Source organism: Neophocaena asiaeorientalis, unplaced genomic scaffold (assembly GCF_003031525.2).
Source record: "Neophocaena asiaeorientalis asiaeorientalis breed wild unplaced genomic scaffold, Neophocaena_asiaeorientalis_V1.1 scaffold71, whole genome shotgun sequence".
NCBI lineage: Eukaryota > Metazoa > Chordata > Mammalia > Artiodactyla > Phocoenidae > Neophocaena > Neophocaena asiaeorientalis.
Genome location: NW_020175439.1, coordinates 1,517,621 through 1,541,198, shown reverse-complemented (window position 1 = coordinate 1,541,198; position 23,578 = coordinate 1,517,621). Strand labels below are relative to the sequence as shown.

At 32.6% G+C, this 23,578-nt stretch overlaps 1 protein-coding gene across 4 annotated transcripts in view; it reads left to right on the top strand.

The window, feature by feature from the left end:
• Positions 1–23,578, top strand: part of ZNF280D (zinc finger protein 280D) — a 116,044-nt gene that overhangs the window by 76,368 nt on the left and 16,098 nt on the right. For all 4 annotated transcript variants that reach the window (XR_003006259.1, XM_024767770.1, XM_024767771.1 and 1 more), the window contains one exon: positions 10,817–10,862. Coding sequence is in view for 3 of the 4 variants with exons in the window: in XM_024767770.1 (XP_024623538.1) it covers positions 10,817–10,862 (46 nt within the window). In the remaining variant the exon portion in view is untranslated. The remainder of the gene's footprint in view (positions 1–10,816; positions 10,863–23,578) is intronic.

The following is a 23,578-nucleotide window of genomic DNA, read 5'->3' as shown; positions in this document are numbered from 1 at the left end:
TGCAAGTTGAAGTTAAATGGATTCTTTGATATGGGCTTTTTCATGCTGTATGTGACTTGTGAATGTCTAAGAGAATATTTATTTGACCTTAGAATTTTTTTCTTTGAATACTTTTTCACTTCTTAATCTCCATGGAATAGTGTGTAGAATACTGATCTGGAGTAATCCTTCAAATTTTATGAGCTAGGAAATAAAAAGTAGTTGTGTATTGTTGCCTAAGATGGATTCCTAGACATTTCATTTATGTTTATGAATCATTTGTAAGATAGTGTTTGTAACTAGAGGCTAGCAATGTACATTTTCATATTTTTAGAAATTATATCAGAAAAATGATATCCTCATTATTGTTTGTAAAATCTAATAAGTGCATAACAGGGACAGACCAGTTATTAGTTTATTCTGCCTCTGATTATAGCAGCAAGAGATATTTTTGTTGGAGAGTATGGTTACTTTACATGATTTCACACTAAGAAGCTTAAGAATCTCTCATTATCTGTTTCTGGCTTCTCTAACTCCTTATGCTTAGCTTATCAGTCTACCCACTTACCTATTTTTCTTGAGACTATTTTCAGCCTTTTATTGTCTGTTAAGGAATTTCTTATATAGTAGAATTTTACTTCCTACTTAAACAGCTTCAGGAGAACTTCTTTGATACTAAGATTAGGTGATTTGATAGCAGCTTCATTTTAAACCCTCTCAGACCCTTAAAGGTACAGTGTGGTGTAGTGGTTAAAGAGCGAAGGCTCTGCAGTTGATTGCCTAGTTTAGAGTTCCTACCCTGCTGTTTACTAGAACATGTGTGACTTTGGGTAGGTTACAGACTTCTGCCTCATTCCTCATTTGTAAAATGCATGTAAACAACAGTACCTGTTCTAAAGTGTAGAGGGAATTAAATGAGTTAGTATACGTATATAGTACTTAGAAAGTGATTGTCACATAGGAAGCACTATGTAACTGTAAAGTTATCATTGTTACTCATTACTTTTCATAATTTTACTTCTGCCTGCATTTTATTCAGATAGAATTATCCTAATCTTCAGCCTGCTTTTCATTCTAACCATCTCATACCATTTTCACAAATCATTTATGTTAACTTTCTTTTCCTAACCCAGTAAATCTTTCTTAAGAGCTAATTGTTTGAAGCATGTATTAGTCATAAAATTAGATTTTTGGTGTCTGAAGCTCAATAAACATGTAGTTTTAGGGAATAGTTATGAATCCTCGGTTCATTTTAGTAATTTCTGTCTTTAAAAATAGTATAAATCATTTTTTCCCCTAAATTATACTGCCTTATACTGACCACACTGTGGTTCATCTCATCTTTCAGCCCACATCTCTGATTTTGAGATCCTTCTACGGCCTCACTCTAGTCACTGGTATTTGTCCACCTGGAAGACCATACGTTCCTCTGCAAACATGGAGAAGCTACTGTGATCTCTTTTTCTATATCATTTACTGAAATGTAGGAATCTACTGTTTTTAATCCTCCACACTGAAAAGTATCTTTATCCTTACTTCTGTGAAGTGTAGTGTTGGGAAAGGAGTACAGCTTTAAAATAAGGCAGTCCAGGTTTAAATCCTGGTTGTATATCTAACCAGCTCTGTAGCCTTGTGAAAATTACTTCACCTTATCTTCCTCATTAGTGAAAGGTATGTAATAATTTTTTGCAGGGTCGCTATAAGAAATAGAGATAATCTGTGGATGTTAAATTATTAATTTAAATAATTCAAATTATTTAAATAATTAATTAAAATTATTTGGCACTGGCCTGACAAAAAATAATCAATAAATGAATGTTGTTGGTGCCATTGTTGCTCTAGCTGCTGCTGCTGCTAATATTACTACTAATTACTGCTGTTCCCGCTGCTGCTCCAGCTGTTACTGCTGTTAGTACTGTTATTACTGCTGCTACTTACAGGAGACCCTGGGAACTCCATATCAGTGGAATCTTCTCATCATTGAGAGTTTTAGTGGCAATCCACTAACTGTACTAACTGTACTGCGGTTATTTGTAATTTTGGCTCATAGTTCTTGGAGTATATTCCTCCAAACTGCTGGATGGACGGCATTTTATTACAGTGTTCAGTTGCACCTCATATAATTCTCAAATGTCAGAATTTGATTGTAGTTCTGACTTTTCCTATCTAAAGACTGTGAAACAACAAACACCCTTGTTGAAAACTGGTACATAATCCTCTCTGCTTAGGAGGAAAACTTTTATTTTTTTAGCTTACAGAATTTCTTTTTTAAAGAAAACCTTTTATTAATTATGGCCAGGCATTCATTTCCAGTCGGCTACTTATCTAATACTACTAAACTTATGAAAAATGTGTAATTGTGCTAGTAAAGTGGCTGTTTTCTTTTGTAGACCTTTGAGATGATTTTTTTTTTAATCTGCTTTTCTCAGATACTAGATTGTAACTCAGTCATGGAATTGCTCTTTTCTATCATGTTTCTCCCTTTTTTTCCCCTTTCTCCATTTTCTTCTGTATATCTACCTGGATAGATTAATTATTACATAGAATGGAAGTAAAGTTTTAAATTTTGTAAGGTTTGTTTTCTTGACAAAAAGTTGAGAATAGGTATTTCCCTCTAGCCGTCTTCAGAGCATAAGAATCCATAGTAAATCCATAATAACTCAAGCTTGGAAAACCTGTCTACTTATTGAAAGATGTCTATTTATTGACTGAATCAAATGTTCTAAAAGCCACAGTTTGAAGTGATTTTAAAAGTTGATTTAGTTCTCTCAATGACTTCCAATTTTGTTCTAAGCAAAGTATAATGTAAGGGCACTGACTGGAGTCAAAATATCAGAGTTCAAAACCCAGCTCTCTCACTTTATGTTCAAGTTACTTCAGTTTATTCGTCTGTAAATAATCTTTACATGATTGTTTTGAAGATTTAAAAGAGATGTAAAATGTGTTATATAGATAAAAATGTCTTTTATATTTTATTAAATTCCCCTAATTTAAAGAGTACTAGGGAAGAAATGAAAATGTAAAACTGACTCTCCTTGAAGCTGTGAATTCCTCTGTTGTATTTCTGGCTACTGAACTTTATACTTAGCACCAGTGCTAACTACATGGCTCTTTCATAGTATAATATAGATAACCCTTCCACATATTCATTGACAACAAACATTGATTCCCTGCCTTCTGTATGCAAGACTCTTTGTCAAGTGCTGGAAATGGAAACATGAATGAGACATAGTTCATGCCACCAGGGTAATTACAGAATAGGCAGTCGGAAATGGAGACACTGAATCTACATCTTCACAGGGCCACACAGTAAACTGATTTCATAATTAGTTAAACCCCTAATACCATGTATATATTAGATTATGTGATTTTTGTGAAATGCTACACCAGAACAGAATCTGGACTTGGTCCAAAGAGAAATACCACTTTATTATACCACTCTAAACTAAACCAATAAGTCATTAATCAGCTTTCATAAATGCAAGCAGGAAGTAAGCTCTTTTAAGAGCAGAATGGCAACCTTTAAAAAATGTTTTATATTTGAAAATAATATTTCTGTTAAAAATGTTTACTTCTACTATATTTCCATTGAAGAATATGTAAAGAATCACTCCATTATTTTCCTGTGAAGTTCTGAACTTATTTGGAGGAATTATTGACTCTGGTCATAATCCAAGTTATTAGAGTCTTAAATGTTCAAAATGGTCAGAGTGTCTTCATTCATATATTTGGTTTAGCAGAAAAAAAAACTGATCTCATCTATGAGATACACAGAATTTATTTTGGGTTTGTTTCTTTCTCTAACCTTTTGAAATGTAACTGGGATTGGAGGTAATGGGGGATCATGTCCTTAGATTCTCTTATCCTACCACGGACATTACTGTCTCATTACTGCCTCAAACCAGATCTTTAGTAAGTGTAAAATAGTTTTTCCTTTTCAAAGTGGATGCAATACATTTGCCCCTGGTATGTAATTGTAAGTTAGCAAGTAGGAACTGTGCATCAAAATACAGTGGTTTCTGGCATTTTGGACTTCGGCCTTTGATAGCTGGTAAGCAGGAAGTAATGGGAAACCCACTGAAAGGGAAAGATAAATGAAACTTTGATGTAGTCCTTCATTTAGGGCAAATGGTACCAACTTCTGCCAGTGTTTCTGAGGTTACTACCATTTTTTCAGTCTCCCGATTCTGAGGGTAGTTTGCGCATACATTATAAATTAAGTATTCAGGGCTTAATTTAATATTGCCAACAAAATAAAAAAACAAAACACCAAAATTATAGCCCGAGTCTAGCATTAGAATCTTCTGCCTCTACTTATGGTCATATTTTTTGCTTCATATTTTTACACATAAATATTTTGTTTCTCTTTGTGTTTACCTAGTTCTTTCCTCTGTCCATTTAGAATGATTTTTTACTCTTATCTTCCCTGATGACCAAATTATACCCACATCTTCAGAAGTGGGTAGATTATTTCATACTAGGGTAAATTGCTCAGCAATCAAAACTAATACCTAATGTATTTTGTTTGAGAATGGGGGAGGTATGGCAGAAAAATCTCAAAACATTAAAGATACTGAGGTAAAAAGCTTTAAGAGTCTGTGTGGCACACTTAAGTAAATTCTAGACAGTAAGATTAGATTCCTGATTCTAACCCATGGCAGTAATAAGAGCTAACAATTATTGAGTACATACACTAAATGTTTTACATTTATCCACTCATTTAATTCTCACAAACTAATGCGATATGCACTGTTCTTGTCCCAGTTTTAGGGATGAGACAACTGAGGTACAGATAAGTCATTTGCCCAAGGTCACGTAGCTGTTAAGAGCCTCAATTTAAATTATGGTAGTCTGTTTTCAGAGGCTAAACTAAGAAGTACTATATTGCTTCCCTGGTTGTGCTTGTGGTTCCAAATGTACTTTCCTATTTTACTATATAAAGTATGAGTAGCTGGATGGGCCTGAGCTTCAATGTGAAGACGCTTTGTTTCCCCAGGAGAGCAGGCAACAACTGATACAGTGGTAGCATTGGGACCAGAATCTAGCCTCCCAATCTTAGAGTAGTATTTCTGTGATATATGAGCAGTAGAACACTTCAGCAAAAATGACATAAATCGGTCTATTAGTAAAATTAATTTGGCAATGATAGCATGTTTTAGAGTGGAAAACATCAAGAGGCAGAGAGGTCAGTTAAGTTTTTCACTTTTCCTGGCATGAATTTAAGGGAGCCTGATTTATAACAGGGGATTTGGCTGTGAAGAAATGCAGTGGAAATCTGAAGTAGAACCAGTTCTGTTGCTTAATGGATTTATTACTTTAGCATTTTTAGGCTGTAGATTTTTCTCATTTACAAGATAGGGGCAATTGGATAATATACTCTCTTAGGACTCAAGTCTAAGTCAAATATACTATGATATTTTTGAATTGATTGATTGAAAAATAGTAAAATGTAGGGGTTCTGGTTGATGATTTGCGGGTTATTGGTTTAGAAGTGTTTGTTGGAATTGTGCCAAAGGATGAGCTATATAAAACTAGGTCTGAGCGGTAAGTATTTTTATATGAATGGAGGACATGTAGGGGATCATGTTTGCTCTCCTTATTTACCTTTATCCAATTGGTACCTATATTTTGTTGGTTTTACTTTATCAACCTCCTAAAACCTTCCTCCTCTTTGATACTCCTACTGCTTTACCTGGGACAGTCATTAACTGTCTTCTTTTTAATAACAAAAATTTATTATTAATATGTTAAATCAATATTTCATGATAGAAAAATTATGTGAATACAATGACATAGAAATTTCTGGGACTTAGAAGTAAGAAAAATAGTGATCAAAAAGTTTTTCCAGCTATTTTTGAGCAGAAACTTCCTGTACTGCCTAGGGATCACAGCTGCATAAGCAAGCATTAGGACTGCAAGTAACTTTGAACTCTTTGTAGTTGAGATGCCATATGACTTCCCAATTTCTGTGGCCTTTTCATTGACACTTTATGCATCTAACCATTTTTTTTTTCTGAGTCGAAAACTAGGACCCATAATTCTGATAAAAGAAAAACACTTTGTTGTTCTTTTATCAGTTATTAACTGTCTCTTATCTGGACTCCTTGTCTGGAGCTTATCCTCTTCTGATACTGCCTTTTTTCTTTCTGACACACAAATCTTATCATACTTTCTTATTAACCTTAGAATAAAGTTCTTAGCACAAACGCTTTAGCGTGACAATCAAGATCTTTCCTAAAGTAGCCCTTGCTATCTCTTCAGTTGCATCTTCGAGTACTCTCCCTTGTTCCCTACCTGCTAGTCATATGAGACCACTCAGTATCATATCATTGCTGTGTTTTATATTTCTTTGCTTTTCCTCCACCTTGTCTCTCCTTTCCCTGCTTTGCTAACTCCTGCTCTTGCTGCAAAACCTTGTTCACTGTAGTATCTTCACTGCCTCCTTGCACCTTTCCCCCTCATAGTGGCTCAGTCCTTTGTATAGCCACAATATACATGTCTCTTTTTTAGCACTTCACAATTCTGTAAACATTTGCTTCAATACATTTCCTTGACAGTAAACTCCTTCACAGGAGGGACTGTATCTTTGGACTGGAACTTTTAGCACAGTACCTAATGTACGTGCAACCTGGTAAATGTTTAGGTGAATCAATCCTTTCCACACACCTGTTAACACCTCTCAGAACAAACGGTCAGAAATGGTGCACTAGATGTTTTACTCTTATTTATTAGTATAATGATTACTATCCTAAATTTAATCTGGAATGGGTAACTGGAAGGTCTTGAGAACTGGTTGACTTTACTACTGGCTTGTTGTAAACCTTTTTTCAGCTTTTTAGTTTGCTTATAAGTATTCGCAAAGATTACATTTTGAAAATCAGCATTGAAATTTTTGGCTTTTAAGTGTTATTAGAAGGAAAGAATATGGTCTGATTGAAATGAATGTGAACATTTTCCCTCTACCCCACTTATTTATAGTATGAATGAAACCTCAAAAGAATGCAATGATGTAATTTAACCAAAATGCTCATTTTACATGTAGCTTTGGATTGGTCATGTGATCTGCAGAAAAATGCAAGTAGGGACATTTATTTTATTTTGAACTTTAGAGGGAAAACAGGTTTACATACAGAAGAAAATTTAATTATTTGCAGTCTTGATCTCTAATGGTTGTTGTTGAAATCCATAACCGTCAATCCTTCTGTTTAAATTGAAATCTTAAATAGTGTTTGTTTTAAATGCTATACAAAATTTTTCTATTAAAAAATATTGCAAGAATTCACAGGTGAAAAGTCTAATTATCTAATGGCAGGTCATTAGCTCAGAACTTTGAGCTTAGCAAATTTCACTGTCTTCTACCAAGCAATTGAGTATCACAAATGATGACTATTTCAGCAGGCATCTTTAATGAATAAGATTAAAGGTAAGAACATTTTTTTCTTTTCAAAAGTGTTAATGATATATTAGTAGTTGTATTAAAATTTGTTAATGTCAAAGTATGCTTTTGTAGTTGCAAAAACATAGTGTACATTTTAATGATGAATTTATAACTCAATGAAATTTTATGTAGTGTACTTTTCTAAATTTTTTTAGATTTATTTTTCTAAATATTTTCACTGGTTATTACAATTCTGTCCCTTAAACAGAATACCGGTATGGTTAAAGCCACACAACAAAATAGGGCACATAAGCCTCTTCTTGGTAGTTATTTAAATAATTTATTTTGTTCTCATCTACCAGTTTCTTAGTAAAATGAAGGGTAATAAAAACCTGTCACCAACCTCCCTTGCAGAGATATTAAGAAAATTCAGTTTCCCCAATTGAAATGCCAGCAATAATAGTAACACATGCTTAATAGCTTTCATTTTAATTGCTGCATAAAATCAATTTATTAGAATAGCTATATGTGAAAATGATTAGCATGGTAATGTTTCTTTTGTAAGAATTTAAGGTCGACCTTTGATAACATTTTCGACAGTAAGCAGAAAAGGAAAATTCTTTTATAAAATATTTTAAAACTAGTTTGTAACCAATATGTTTTACAGTTTTTCAGACTGAGTTTAAAATTATTAAATGCTTAGAAATAAAAATTAATTAATATCTACTTTTCGTTTCTTCCAATGAGAAACAGAAATTTTTCATGTTTTCTTACAACTTTGTACATGTTCTTCTTAAAACAATTATTTTCCCATATAAATTATTAAAGCAGTGAAGTTGTACTGTACACTTGATATTATTTCATCTTTATGAATATTGTTCACAATTAAATGCCTGAGAGATTTACGAAATCTTTAACCCAAAAAATGATAATTTGTGCATTTTGTCAATTTTTTATGCAAGTTTTATTAATTTAGATTTATTTAGCAAAATTAGTTGAAAGTTATTGTAAGCACTACCAAGATAGTAATTCTACAAAAAAGGACATGTTCTATTTTAAATTGTTTACAATTTCATGTAATAACTAAAATGGACATAAGTAATTTTACAGTTATTATTAATATCTAGGAAGATAACATTTATAGACATAATTTTTTAAATATGCCCTCAGAGAATGGATAAAGAGGGGTGTTTGCCAACTCAGTATTTCATTGAGTAACCATGAGATTACCTTTTAGGATGGTTGACATTTCTATCCTACTAGATGTCTTCATTTTTGTCCGTGAAATTTAAGTTAGTACAGTTGTTGCTTATGTTAAATGTATTAATCCTTAAGTGTAGATATTAAGCCTTCATTAAGTTATGAATCACTTAACTATTAAGGGCATTTCTGATCAGGTAGTCACTCTACTTATGCAGATTAAAATTGTTTAATGTATAATATCACCAAATAATATTTAGTCGTCAGCAGTTTAAAAGAAAGATCCTTTGGCACAGGTAGTTTTTATGTTAAATTGACATATTGGGTTGACCAAAAAGTGCCTTCAGTTTTAAAGCAAAAATAAAAGACACATTTTTTATTTTCACCAAGAACTTTATTGAACAGCGTACTCACCCTTTTGTTCCACTATCTAAGGCCATTTTCCAGGCAACTTCATAATTCCATCTTCCCAAAGCTTTCTTTTTGAGCAAAGAACCGTTCCAGGTGCCTTTTACAGTCTTCCAGGGAATGGAAATGTTTTCAATTAAGAGAATTTTGTTAAAGACCTAAATAAATGGAAATCCGAAGGTGCAATGTCTGGTGAATACGGTGGATGAATCAAAACTTCCCAGCCAAGCTGTAACAGTTTTTGCCTGGTCATCAAAGAAATATGCAGTCTTGAGTTATCCTGATGGAAGATTATGCGTTTTCTGTTGACGAATTCTGGACGCTTTTCGTCGAGTGCTGCTTTCAGTTGGTCTAATTGGGAGCAGTACTTGTTGGAGTTAATCGTTTGTTTTTCCGGAAGGAGCTCATGACAGAGGACTCCCTTCCAATCCCACCATATCAACGTCACCTTCCTTGAATGAAGACCGGCCTTTAGTGTGGTTGGTGGTGGTTTATTTCGCTTGCCCCACGATCTCTTCTGTTCCACATTATTGTACAGTATCCACTTTTCATTGCCCATCACAATTGGTTTTAAAAACGGAACGTTTAACTTACATTTAAGTAGCGAACTGCATGCGGAAATACGGTCAAGAAGGTTTTTTTCGCTTATGTAGAATGCAAACATCAAAGTGATGAACATGACCGAGCTGGTACAAATGATTTTCAGCGCTTGATTTGGTATTTTGAGTATGTCGGCTATTTCCCACGTGGTAAAACGTTGATTGTTCTCAGTTAATGTCTTGATTTGATCGCTATCAACTTCAACTGGTCTACCCGACCGTGGAGCATCATCCAGCGAGAAATCTCCATCATGAAACTTGGCAAACCACTTTGACATGTTTAATCAGTCACAGCACCTTCTCCATACACTGCACAAATCTCTTTTTTGTGTTTCAGTTGTGTTTTTACCTTTCTTGAAATAATAAAGCATAATAAGCTGAAAATGTTGCTTTTTTCTTCCATCTTCAATATTAAAATGGCTACACAAAAATTCATCAATTTTGATAAGTCCTTTTTTAAATGCACACTGATATGATAGCTGTCACATACAATCTAACAAAATTGTTTTGAATGAAGTTAAAGACAACTAAGTGCTAATAGAGCCATCTTAAGGAAAAAGACGAATGAACCTTTTGGCCAACCCTATATTTTAAAAGATTTTATAGATGACATATGCCTTTGTTAATGTTGTCATAAGTTATAATTCGTATTTTTAAAAATCAGAGTTTAAAAATTTATAGTTAATATTTGAGCTATGCTTATGAAGGTTTTTAAGAGAATACATTCTTCAAAATTCTAAGTTATTTCTGTAATTTTACCACCTCTAAAGTAAGTTAATTGTAATATATATTGAAATGACATTACCATTTGAACTACAATAGATAAAATATTTTCTTACACTTTTTGAGTCCTATAGTAGTAAATACTGGTGCATATTATATATATTAAGCATATAACCTGCTTTCATTTTTTAAAGGGTAATTCTTTTTTTGAAACAGTTATACTAATGTGTTATGTCTTTTTTAAAAATTGTACTTAACATAGAGAACATTTGTTAAGTGCTCTTGTTTTTAGAGAAGAGGAAATACATATCTGTATTCATTTATTTAGAGCATATATTGAATCTACTGTTTATTCTCATGCATTTTATTTTTCCCTTAAAATATTTATAGAGATCACTTACTATTATAGTATAAATGTGCATTAATTTAAATTTACATTTAAATTATTTTAAGCATGCAAAAAACAACTGTTTCATATTTTTTATTGTAAACTTAAAATTAAATACTCAATACTTATTTTGTTTTCAAGATTAAAAAATGAAGCTCCCACTAAGGAACAAGAACCCGTGTCTGAGGTAAATTATGTTATATTTGATATCTCTTAAAGATTTACACATTTGAAAGTATTGTGCGTGTGATTTTTAAAACACTTCAACTCAATGTGTGTACATCACTAACAATTACTGGTATGTTATCAGAAAGAAAAAACTTGAGATTTTTGTTTTCATTATATATAAAAATATTTAACCCTCGGTAAAATTGTAAAGTGTTTTATTTTGACAAAGGGATTATTATATTTCACTTGCCTGTTATTTAGTTCAACTAATAATTAATGGAGATAAATTTATGACTTAAAAATTATGAAATTATTAAAATATCAAACATTTGACACATTGGAAAATTAATCTTTTTAGAAGACTCAAAAAGATATAATTTTTAAAATAGAAATATTTTGAATATATATTAAATACATTTTAGCTATCTTAAACAGGCACTCTGAATATAACACTCAGGGTTATCATATAAATGTTACTTACTGGGCAGTCTAATGTATGAGTATAGAAATAATTTTGCTTATATACGTGTTTTCTTGGTGTCAGTTTTTGAAATATTGCTTAATGTTACTTGTGTCTTTCTGAGTATAATGAAGTGAGGCAGGTTCAGCATTTCTATTTTGTAGAGTGAATAAGTGAAACCTAGACAGTATCAGCCTTCTCCCAAGTGGCTTTCTTTTATCCCACGGAAAGTTTTCATTTGTTTGAAATGTTTTTAACTACAAATAAATGTCTTTACTAGATATAGGATTTCTTGGTTATCTGTTTATTCTTGAGTGAGTTTTGGTGTTTGTGGTTTTTGAGGAATCGGTACATTTTATCTACAATGTTGAATTTATATGTAAACAGTTGTTTGTTGTATTCCCTTATTCTTTTAATGCCTGTGGGGTCTGCAGTGATAATCCTCTCTTTTATTTCCAATATCGATAGTTTGTGTGTTCTTTTTGTTTCTACTGTTGTCATATATTTTACTTTTAACTAGGTTATAAAGACAGAATACAGTGTTACCATTTTTACTTTAAATCATCTTTTAGAGCAATTAAATACTTAAAAAATTTTGTATTCACCTTCATTTTTTCCATTTCTAGTGTTCATTTCTTTATGTAGCTCTTGGTTTCTTTCTAATATCACATTCCTTTTGCCTAAACAAGTTCCTTTGAAATATCTCATACTGCATATCTACTGGTGATTACGTCTTCCATGCTTTTTTCCTTCAAAAAAATCTTTATTTTTCATTTTTGAAAGTAATTTTTTGGTGAGTATAGAATTCTGGGTTAACTGTTTTCTTTCAGCATTTAAAGAAGTCATTTTATTGTCTCTTGGCATGCATATTTTCTGGTGTGATGTCTTACTGTAATTTTTATCTTTGTTTCTATATATGTATGTAATGTGTCAATTTTCTTTGGCTGCCCTCAAGATTTTGTCTTTATCTTTAGTTCTTATCAGTTTGAACATGATGTGTCTAAGTCTGGTTTGCTCAGTTGTTTACTTATATGTTTACGTATTTATTTTTGGCATTTGTCCTGATCAGTATTCTCTGACTTGTCCTGTATCTTCTACTTCTCGAGTTTCAATTTCACATATGTTATACCATTTGATATTAATCCCTGTTCTTAGATGCCCTGTTCTAGTCTCCCCATCCCCTCCTCCCCGCCTCCCACCACACTTTTTTTTCTTAGTGTTTCAGTTTGGGTAACTTTTATCTATTGACCTATTTACAGATTCATTTTTCAGCTGTGTAAGGTCTACTGTTGAACCCATCAAAAACATTTTTCATTTCTGTGATTGTGGTTTGTTTGGGGTTTTTTTCCTAGCATTTGCATTGATTCTTACAGTTTCTGATCCTTTGATAAAATTCCTATCTGATCATGCATGTTGTCCTCCTTTTTCTACCAAATCATTTAACATATTAATCATAGTAATTTAAAATTTTCTGTCTGATAGTTCCAACAGCTGGGTTGTGTCTAAGTCTGGTTCTGCTAATTGTTTTATCTTCTGACTGTACTTTTGGGTTTTTTCCTTTGCTTTTTCTGTGTATGTTTGGTTGAAAGCAAGACATTATGTGTAGGACTGAGATAAATAGTATTTATATCTGAAAATGGGCATGATTTTTCTCATGTTAGGCCATTAGTGTGGGATTTGGTCTACCTAGTAGTGAGTTGACTTGGGTTGTTGTTTTTTTTTTTTTTTTTTTTGCGGTACGCAGGCCTCTCACTGTTGTGGCCTGTCCCGTTGCGGAGCACAGGCTCCGGACGCGCAGGCTCAGCGGCCATGGCTCACGGGTCCAGCCGCTCCGCGGCATGTGGGATCTTCCCGGACCGGGGCACGAATCCGTGTCCCCTGCATCGGCATGCAGAGTCTCAACCACTGCGCCACCAGGGAAGGCCAGGGTTTTGTTATTTTTATCACTATGGTTACCCTCCATATACTGCCAAGTTCAATTCCTGTAATATTTCCTTGCGCTTAGGGTGGAAGTTATATTACTGGAGGTTTTTTCTCGGTATCATTGTTTTAGCCTTTCCTCGTGAGACTGAGCCACAGAGGTTGTCTCTCTCTCTCTACACTCTTACCTTTCTTCCAGCATTACAGCTGTTGCTTGTTATTTGATGTTTGCTAGCCCAGTGGTAGGTGGTGGGGATTGCTGTGATGTTCTCTGTTGTTCTCAGGCTCTCAAGCTGGCTCTGTGTCTCTGGGTCTTGAGAATAGAAATGTTTTCTTCCATCACCCAGTTGGCCCATGTACCCTGGGGACAACAGGGTTTGCCTCTCTTCTTTCCAAATACATAAAAGCATGGACATGAAGAAAAGTTACGAATTCATCATTTCATAACATCATCCACTGATTCTTTCCTGATGCATTCATACTTGAATAAATCATCAAACTCTTACTTTCCTTTGATTGCCCTGTTGCATCTGTGTCAAGTAAAACCAACCTTTTCTTACATAAACCAACTTCCTTAAGTTTATTTTTTGTTAAAAGAAAAAAAGCTTATGCTAAAAATTTAGCAGGCCATAAGCAGAGTTAAAGGAAGCCATATTGAATGGAAGACCACATAGAACAGTTTTGGTGTGGTACTTTCAAATATATGTGGTGTGGATAGTCCCTCGAATAGACCCAGGTGTTTAAGTACACATGTGAGATGGTGGATAGCTTGAATTATTCTTCAAGATTTTGATCAGATGGCTTGTAGTGGAATCAATGTTGTACCCCAATAATATTTTCCTGTTGTCACTTTTTCATTTGTATAGTTTTACATTTCCTCTTTCAAAATTAATTCCTTTCATATGCTAGATTGTATTTGGAATTCATATTATATGGTGAGTTTCTAAAACAATCTCTGTTCTGCTACCATGTATATTCTATACACTGCAACATTTTACTGTTTTTATATCCTAACTATATATATATATATATACACACATATATATATACCATAACTCTTCCCCTCTAGTCTGGTTAGTATAGTTTCATTATAACTAAGTAGAGGGTTAAGAGAGAGAAGGTGGGTACAGATGCCTTTCTCTTTCATTGCTTCCTTCAAGGCTATTAGGAAACACTTGATAGCATGTTCCAGGAATCTTTATATTGGGAACAAAGATTAATAAAATTATTTCCCTATCCCCAAGGTGGTCAAAATCTAGTAGGACAATTAGACATGAAAGAATTGTAATCCAATAAGATAACTACCATATTCCAAGCATATCAGGTCTGGTAGGTACACACAAGAGTCCTCTCAGGGTGACTTTATGGTGTTTTTTCTCTCTCTTTTTAAAAATATTCTTTTCTCAATTCAAACATACACATAATATACAAAATAGAGGTCCCCTGTAATTTCACTAATGAAATGGCAAATTAACCCTATAGCCTATTTCTGTAAGACTACTTGGGGCTATCCATAAAGAATTTCTAAGGTTTTTGTTTTTCTTTTTTGTTCTGTTTTTATTGCTTTTTGCTTTGTAACTTTTTCAGACACTTGAGAGTTTCAGACTTTGTAAAATTACATTTTATTTTTATCGAATTAAAAGTTAAAAATTTGTGTGGCTAGTTTATCATAAAAGTAGTAACTCATCTCCTTCACCCTTTTCCATCCAACTCTTCAGAGGTAGCTATTTTCAACTCTTTTAGCTATTTGATGAAATATTTATCTCCATATTTCTAAATAATGTAACCATATTTTTACTTGTCTTTTTCTCAACTAGGACTTACTGCTACAGTAATTAAGAATTTGCTTCTCTACACCACCATTCCTACTTTCCTTTATCCCCCCCAACCCCAGCATCCCAGCCAGGGCCAGAATTAGAATGAGGCAAGTGAGACCTCACCTCTGGCAAAAAATTCAAGGGAGCTACAAAAAATTCAATAATCAGATAAATATTTTCTTTTAATATGTTTAAGAATAAAAATTAATGCAGAGTAATCCATGATGAACATAATTTCAAAATTGTAATTAAAGACAGCATCCAGCCTTGCACTTGTATGACCCTGCGAGTCAATGCACATGGGGGATACAAGAACAACAAGGTCTCACTTCTGCTTTTTTGATGGTCCTTGTTCAGTCATGAGGGAAGGTGACAAGTTGTTTTCATTGTTTGTAGCTTCACATGGTACTGCTAAGTAAAAGGTAAACTTTTGTTTAATTAAAAATACATGTTTATATGATCTTTTTTACAATATTATTAAGGGTACTAAGGTAAGTAATACAAATTTTATTTATTAATATATTTGACCTTTCATAAATAAATTTGATGAAATGTGAAAATTTTCTGAAAAAGTATTTTCTTACCAGGAAACTTTATACTTTCTTCACTTAAAACAGTGATAATTTACTGTTACTCACTTGTTTATATAAAAAATATTTTTCACTACTTTTTTTTCACCCCATTGGTCTGGAAACCTGGTATGTAGTTTTCTATTGTTTGTAATTATTGATTTTTGTATTTTTCATACAAATGTTTATGGAGACCTGTTAAATATTATAAATTATATGAACTAAGTCATATAAATTAATTATTATATTTAACTGAATGTATTAATTAAAAATAAATATATTAAAATTTATACTAAAATTCTTAAAAATAAATATGGCATTTAAAAACTCAAGTGGTCCATTGTTTAGAAAAAGAAGAAATATGCCTGCGTCAAGAAATTGATCAAAATTATAGGGGACAGTAACAGGTTTGGTAGAAAAAAATATTCCAGCTACTTAAAATGAAATCTCTAACACTGACACTATTAGAATAGAATTACTATGAAATAGAGAGTTAAATAAAGAATTTTCTTTGAATTGTGCAAAAAAGATAAGATAATGGCATGTTAGAAATTTCAGAAGCTAGTGAATATAAGCATGTGCAAGAAAATAGAAGATGCTATTTGAATTAAATGTTTAATTCTTCATCATGGTCACCTGTTTCTAATAAAGTAAAATGATTTTAATAGAGCAGGGGACCATCCAAGAACAAGATGCAGATTGTAGAGTATGTGTTTCACATGGTGGGCAAAGATTTTCAAAAGATGGGTCTTTTAAAAAATTGTCTAGTGGTGAGTTAATTCATTGTGACTGGCTCATTTATTCCAAAGAATCTTTGTCTTTAGTTTGTGTTTCCTGTGCATTCTTTTTAGCAAAAATTACAACAGAATCAAATATTTGCAACTCAAAAAGTGGTTTCAAAGATTGGAAAAATTTAAACAGAATTTGTGATAATGAAAAAATCGTATTTCATCATGATGATTTTTTAATGTATATTTAGACTGATAGTTTAATAGATGATGCTTTACAGAATGTGATAAAATATGTGTGAGTGATTTTACATATTGTATGTTTCGTGCAAAAATAATTTATTTCTCAAAGTAGCACAAGAAATTATTGGAAGCTCAGATGCTGAAATGTTCTAAATTCAGTTGAACTAAGGACATTAAAATCATACAGCTAATCATTATAAATATTATATGTTTCATTTGTGTAGTAAAATTCAAAGCAAATTTATAATGTTATTAGGAAATCATGTTAAATCTGAAATACTAAGAAGAATAAAAGAAGCAAAATAATTTTTCTTACTTTTTGATTATAAACCAGATATAGTACATCATGAATTAATGTTTATGATTACTAGGTATATTTACATTAAGAATGATGTCATTGCAAGAGAAGAAAGTTTTGACTTAATTGCAACAAAATGAAAAACTGGATTAATTATATCTCGATAAAGCTGTTATTTAAAAAAAAAACTAGATATGGTCTAGCTTATCACATTATCAGTAAGTTAGCAAGAGTTGATGCTTATGTAAGAAAATTGTCCTGGCCAGGATATGATAATGGAATAGATAAGGCACATATATACAAGTGTGTATAAGCCAGTATTTCTCCCCCAAAATAGTTATGCCAAATTTGTGCCTTGCCCAGCTCATAATCATAATTTAATACAAAAAATGCTGCATTTGTGAATTCAAATATGATCATCTTTTTTTTAGTATTGTACAAAGGATACATATTTTAGGACTGGGGTAATACAGTGAGCAGATGGAATATTCTTGTCAATTCTGAAAACAACTTTAAAATCACAGATACCTGATGGGCATCAAGATTAAATGCAATCAAGATACTTGATACTTTGCACACAAATTAGAGATGTGTATCAGATATGAAAAGATATAATATCAAATGTCAGAATACATTATATTGAGATCAAAAGCATCTTGTTACAAGAATATTACAGATTTTTACACATTATCTATATGGGATGGTATTTTGAACAAAGTGGCAAAAGTTTAATAAAGCTTTACAGTTAGAAAGCATGACCATATATAAAGCTCTGTGCTTAATAAAAATCCTATTCCTTTCCTTACCACAAATGAAAGTAATTTTGAAAGTGTGTTCAGTGAATGTAAATCTTGAGCAAGAGATGTGAATATTCTTCCTGTATTTGAAAATAAGTGAAAAAGAAATTGGAAATGCATGAATCACTAAGTGAGAGTATTGATAATTATGGGAAAAGTGCTGATCAAGTAGACATTAGGTTATAAATGACCTAACTTCATATTTGAATCAAGTATATGAAAAATTAAATGAAATGTCTTCAGATTTTGAACTTTTAAACTGGAGAAAAGTTATTTTCTATAGATTACATCTGATTTACAAAAAGCAGGTACTGACCCAGTTCTTAAATATTTTGACAATTTAAATTCTATAGAAATTTCATGTGGAATTGTTTAAAGCAGCATACAATATTAATAAATTGTGATATAATGTAAGCCTTATATTTGGGCCTTCTAAAACTGATTAACAAAGTGGTGTTCAAAATTTTAAAACAATACCAGCCACAGTAGCATCCTGCAAAATAAGTTTCAGTAAGCTGAAGTTAATTTTAAATTATTTAGAATTGTCACTTGGTCAAGAGAAATTGCCAAGCATGGCAATTTACTTATTCGAAACAAGATAAGAAAAGAATTAGACTTTGAAAATGTTATTGATGTGCTTGCTTCCACTAAAGCCAGAAAAGTAAAATGATAATAAATTCTGGTTTTGGTAGGCATAAAATGTTTAAACTTCAACTACTATTGTGAGTTTAATATATCTACTTTTCAATATTTTTCAACTACTTTAATGTTCTGGGGGAAAAAACTTTAAAAAGTATACAGAGAGGAGAGTTGTGGGAAGATGGCACAGTAGGAAGTACCAGGAATCTGGCTCCCCACCTAGGCAGCAATTGCACAGATTGAATCTATCTGATATAACTATTTTGAAGCTCTAAAGTCTGTTGAAGGCTTGCAACTTCCAGGCGAAGACTTGGAGAGTGAATTGCAGTTAATTTCCATCAATTTAAGCCCTTAGCACTGTAGCAGCCATATGGCAGGCAGCCATGCACATGTTCCTGGAGCAGCTTGCACATAACTTATGGGAGCCAGAGGGGGCAAAAAAGACCTTGTCCTCCAGATACTGGGAATCTGATTGCTGCTTCTTATCAAGGAGTTGCAGACAAAGAAGTGGGCACATTACTGTTGCACCTCTCCCCCATTGTTGCAAGCCCCTTCCCCTCCAGCTGAAGTGACTTCCAAGGAATTTAAGTGGACAGCCCTTTTTCTCCCTTCATTTTTCACTTTTCCCCCTTTCAGGAGTCAGATGTTAAAGACTAGGACATTCAGAAACAACTGTGTATGTGGGTAAAATTAGAAAGAGATTGCATATGCCCAGGGAGAGGCTCAGAAAAGACATACAAAGACCTTAAGTTTACACCTCAGGGTGATTTGGGAACAGAGACAGCCTACAACAATAAAAATTAAAAATAAAAATAAAACAGGCAAATGCTGGGCAAGGGGAAGAATCTGATTCCCAGAGCTACTACATTATTAGACTCAACTGTCCAGTGTTCAACAAAAAATCACAAGGTATACAAAGAGACAGGCAAGTATGGCCCATTCAAAACAAAAAAATATCAACAGAAACTTTTCCTGAAAAAGACATAATGGCAGATATACTAGACAAAGAATTTAAAACAACTGTCTTAAGGATGCCCAGAGAACAAAAGGAATGTGTGGAGAAAGTCAAGAAAACAGTATGTGAACAAAGTGGAAATATAAATAAAGGGATAGAAAACCTAAAAGAAACCAAAAAGAAATTCTGGAGATGAAAAGTGCAATAACTGAAGATGAAAAATTCACTAGAGGGATTCAAAGACAGAGTTGAGCAGACAGAAGAAAGAATCGGCCAACTTAAAGATAAGACAATAGAAATTATTGAGTTTGAGGAACAGAAAGAAAACAGATTGAAGAAAAGTGAACAGAACCTAAGGGAGCTTTAGGACACCATTAAGTAGTCCAACATTTGCATCATGAGAGTCCCAGAAGGAAAAGAGAGAATATTTGAAGAAATAATGACTGCAGACTTCCAAAATTTGATGAAATACATGAATGTAAACATTCAGAAAGCACAATGGAGTCCAAGTAAGATGAACTCAAAGAGACCCACACTAAGACACGTTATAATTAAACTTCCAGAAGGTAAGGAGAATCTTGAAAGCAGCAAAGAGAATTGAATCATCACATACAAGGGATTCTCAATAAAATTATCCACAGACTTCTCATCAGGAACTTTGGAAGCCAACAGGCAGTGGGTCGGTATATTCAAAGTGCTAAAAAGAAAACCTCAAGAATCCTCTATCCAGCAATTCTGTCACTCAAAAGTTAGAAATTAAGACATTCTCACGTAAACAAAACTGAGAGAGTTCTTGACCACTAGATCGGCCCTGCCAGAAGTGCTCAAGGGAGTCCTGCACGGTGAAATGAAAGGACAGTACATGACAACTCAAAGCTCTGTGGCAAAATAAAGATCTCAATAAAGGTAAGTGCATGGGAAATTATAAAAGCTAGTATTTTGTAACAGTGATTTGTAGCTGTACTTTTTGTTTTCTACATGATTTAAGAGATGAATGTATTTAAAGTAAAAAGAATTTTTTAGTGTAAAATTTAGTATTTCTCTAACTTTGGTTTATAACTTCTAATTTTGTTTCCTGCATAATTTAGGTGACTAATGCATTTAGTTTATATCTAGGTATACAATGAATAAAGATGTAATTTTCTGACATCAGCAACCAAAAGGAATGGGGATGGAACTATAAAGGAACAGAGTTTTGGTATGTTATTGAAATTAGCTGGTATAAATTCAGATTAGAGGGTTATAACTTTAGGATATTACATGTAATCCTCAAAGTAACCATAAAGAAAATAGATATAGAATATATACAAGGGGAAATGAGAAAATATTTTAAACATTTCACTACAAAAAAATCAACTAAACAGAGAAGAAGTCAGTAATGAAGGAAATGAGAGCCAAAAAAAGTAATAAGATACATAGAAAACAAATAGCCCAATGACAAAATAAGTCCCTCCTTATCAGTAATTAATCTAAATGTTAATGTATTAAACTTTCCAATCAAAGGATAGAGGTTGGCTGAATGGATAAAAAAAATACATGATCCAACTACATGCTGTATACAAGAGACTCACTTGAAATTCAAAGACACAAGCTGAAAGTGAAAGGATGAAAAAGATAATCCGTGCAAATAGTAACCAAAAGAGAGTATGGATGGCTTTACTAATATCAGACAAAATAGACTTTCAATCAAAAAAGCTTACAAGAGAAAAAGAAGGACATTATATATTAATAAAAAGTTTACTACAGCAAGAATATATAACAATTATGAATATTTACACACCTACTGACAGACTGCCAATTTATATGAAGCAAGAACTCACGGGGTTGAAGGGAAAAATAAACAATTCTACAGTAATAGTTGGGACTTCAGTACTCTACTCACAATAATTGATAGAATAATTAGATATAAGTAAGGAAGTAGAAGACTTAATAAACCTACTAGATTTGCAGACATACACAGAACACTCTACCCAGCAACAACAGAATACACGTTCTTCTCAAGCACACATGGGATATTTTCCAGGATATACCATGTAGTAAGCCACAAATTAAATCTCAGTGGATTTTAAAAGATAGATGTCATACAAAGTATCTTCTCTGATCACAGGATTAAACTAGAAATAAATAATAAAAGGAAAAATGAAAAATTCACCAGATTTTAGAAATTAAACAATACACTTTAAAACAACCAATGGATCAAAGAAGAAATCACAAGGGAAATTAGAAAATACTTAGATAAGAATGAAAAGAAAAATACAACATGCCAAAACTTCTAAAATGCAGTGAAAGTGATGCTAAAATGGAAATATATGGCTGTAAATCCTTATATTAAAAAATGAGAGATCTCAAAGCAGCAACCTAACTGTATAACTTAAGGAACTAGAAAAAGAAGGAGAAACTAAATCCAAAGCTGGCAGAAGGAAAGAAGTAAAATTAGCACAGGAATAAATGAAACAGAGAATAGAAAGCAATAGAGAAAAGTTGGTTCATTGCTAAGGTCAACAAAATTGATAAACCTTTAGCCAGAAATACTTAAAAAGAGAGAAGACTTAAATTACTAAAATCAGAAATGAAAGTGGGTACATTAGTACCATTTCTATAGAAATAAAAATGATCTTAAGAGAGTGCTATGAACTCTGTGTCAACAAATTGGATAACCTACATGAAATGGACAAATTGCTAGAAACTCAAAACCTAGCAAGACTAAATCATGAAGAAATAGAAAATCTGAGTAGATCCATAACTAGTAAGGAGATTGAATGAGTAATCAAAAATCTCTTAACAAAGAAAACCCCTTGACCTGACGACTTCTTTAGTGAATTCTAACAAACACCTAAATAAGAACTAATACCACTTCTTTCAAACTTTTCGAAAGTTGAAGAGGAAGAAATATTTCTAAACTCATTCTGTGAGGCCAGCATTACCCTGATACCAAAGCCAGACAAAGACAATACAAGAAAAGAAAACTACAGATAAATATCCCTTGTGAACATTGATGCAAGTATCCTCAACAAAATACTAGCAAACAGAATTAAGCAATATATTAAAAGGATTATATACCATGAACAAATGGGATTCACTCCTGGAATGCAAGGATGGTTCAATATATGAAAATTGATAAATGTAATAAGCCACCTCAATGAAAGCAAGCAAGAAAAACCACATTATCACCTCAATTGATGCAGATATGGTGTTTGACAAAATTCAGCACCCTTGCATGTTAAAAATGCTCAACAACCTAGAAACAGAAGGAAACTGCTTCAACATAATAAAGCCATATAAGAAAAACCCACAGCAAACATCATACTCAATGGTAAAAGACTAAAAATTTTCCTCTAAGATTAAGAACAAAGCAAGATGTCCACTTTAACCACTTCTTTTCAACATAGTACTGGAAGTTTTAGCCAGAGCAATTAGTCAAGAAAAAGAAATAAAAGGCATCTAAATTGGAAAAGCAGTAAAATTATCTCTGTTAGCAGATGATACCATTTTATATATAGAAAACCCTAAAGATTTCATACAAAACCCTATTAGAACTTACATTAACTCAGCAAAGTAAATGGCAGGACACAAAGTCAGCACACAAAAATCAGTTGTATTTCTATACACAAGTAATGAACAATCTGAAAAGAAAATTACAAAACAATACAACTTTAATAGCATAAAAAAGAATAAAATACTTAGGAATGTACTTAAAGAGGTAAAAGACTTCTACAAAGAAACTATAAAACTTTACTGAAAGAGATTTGAGAAGACAAAAAAAAAAATGGAAAGACAACCCATGTTCATGGATTGGAAGACTTAATATTGTTAAAATGCCAATAGTACCCAAAACAATCTACAGATTTATTGCAATCCCTGCAAAAATCCCAAAGATATTTTTTGCAGAAATAGAAAAACTCATCCTAAAATTTATATGGAAGCTCAAGAGACTTCAAATAGCCAAAACAACTTTGAAAAAGAAGAAAAAAAACTGCAGCACTCAAACGTCCTGTTTTTAAAATTTATGACAAAGCTGCAGTAAACAGAAGTGTGGTATTGGGATAAAGACAGACCTATAGACCAAAGGAATAGAATAGAGAGCCCAGAAATAAACCTTTGTATATATGGTCAAATAATTTTTATGGGGGTGCCAAGACCAATGGGAAAAGGACAGTCTTTTTAATAAATGATGCTGGGAAAACTGGATATCCATATGCAAAAGAATTAAGTTGTACTCTTACCCAGCACTATATACAAACATTGACTCAAAATTGTTAAGGGACTTAAATGTAAGACCTAAAATAATAAAGTTCTTAGAATAAAACAA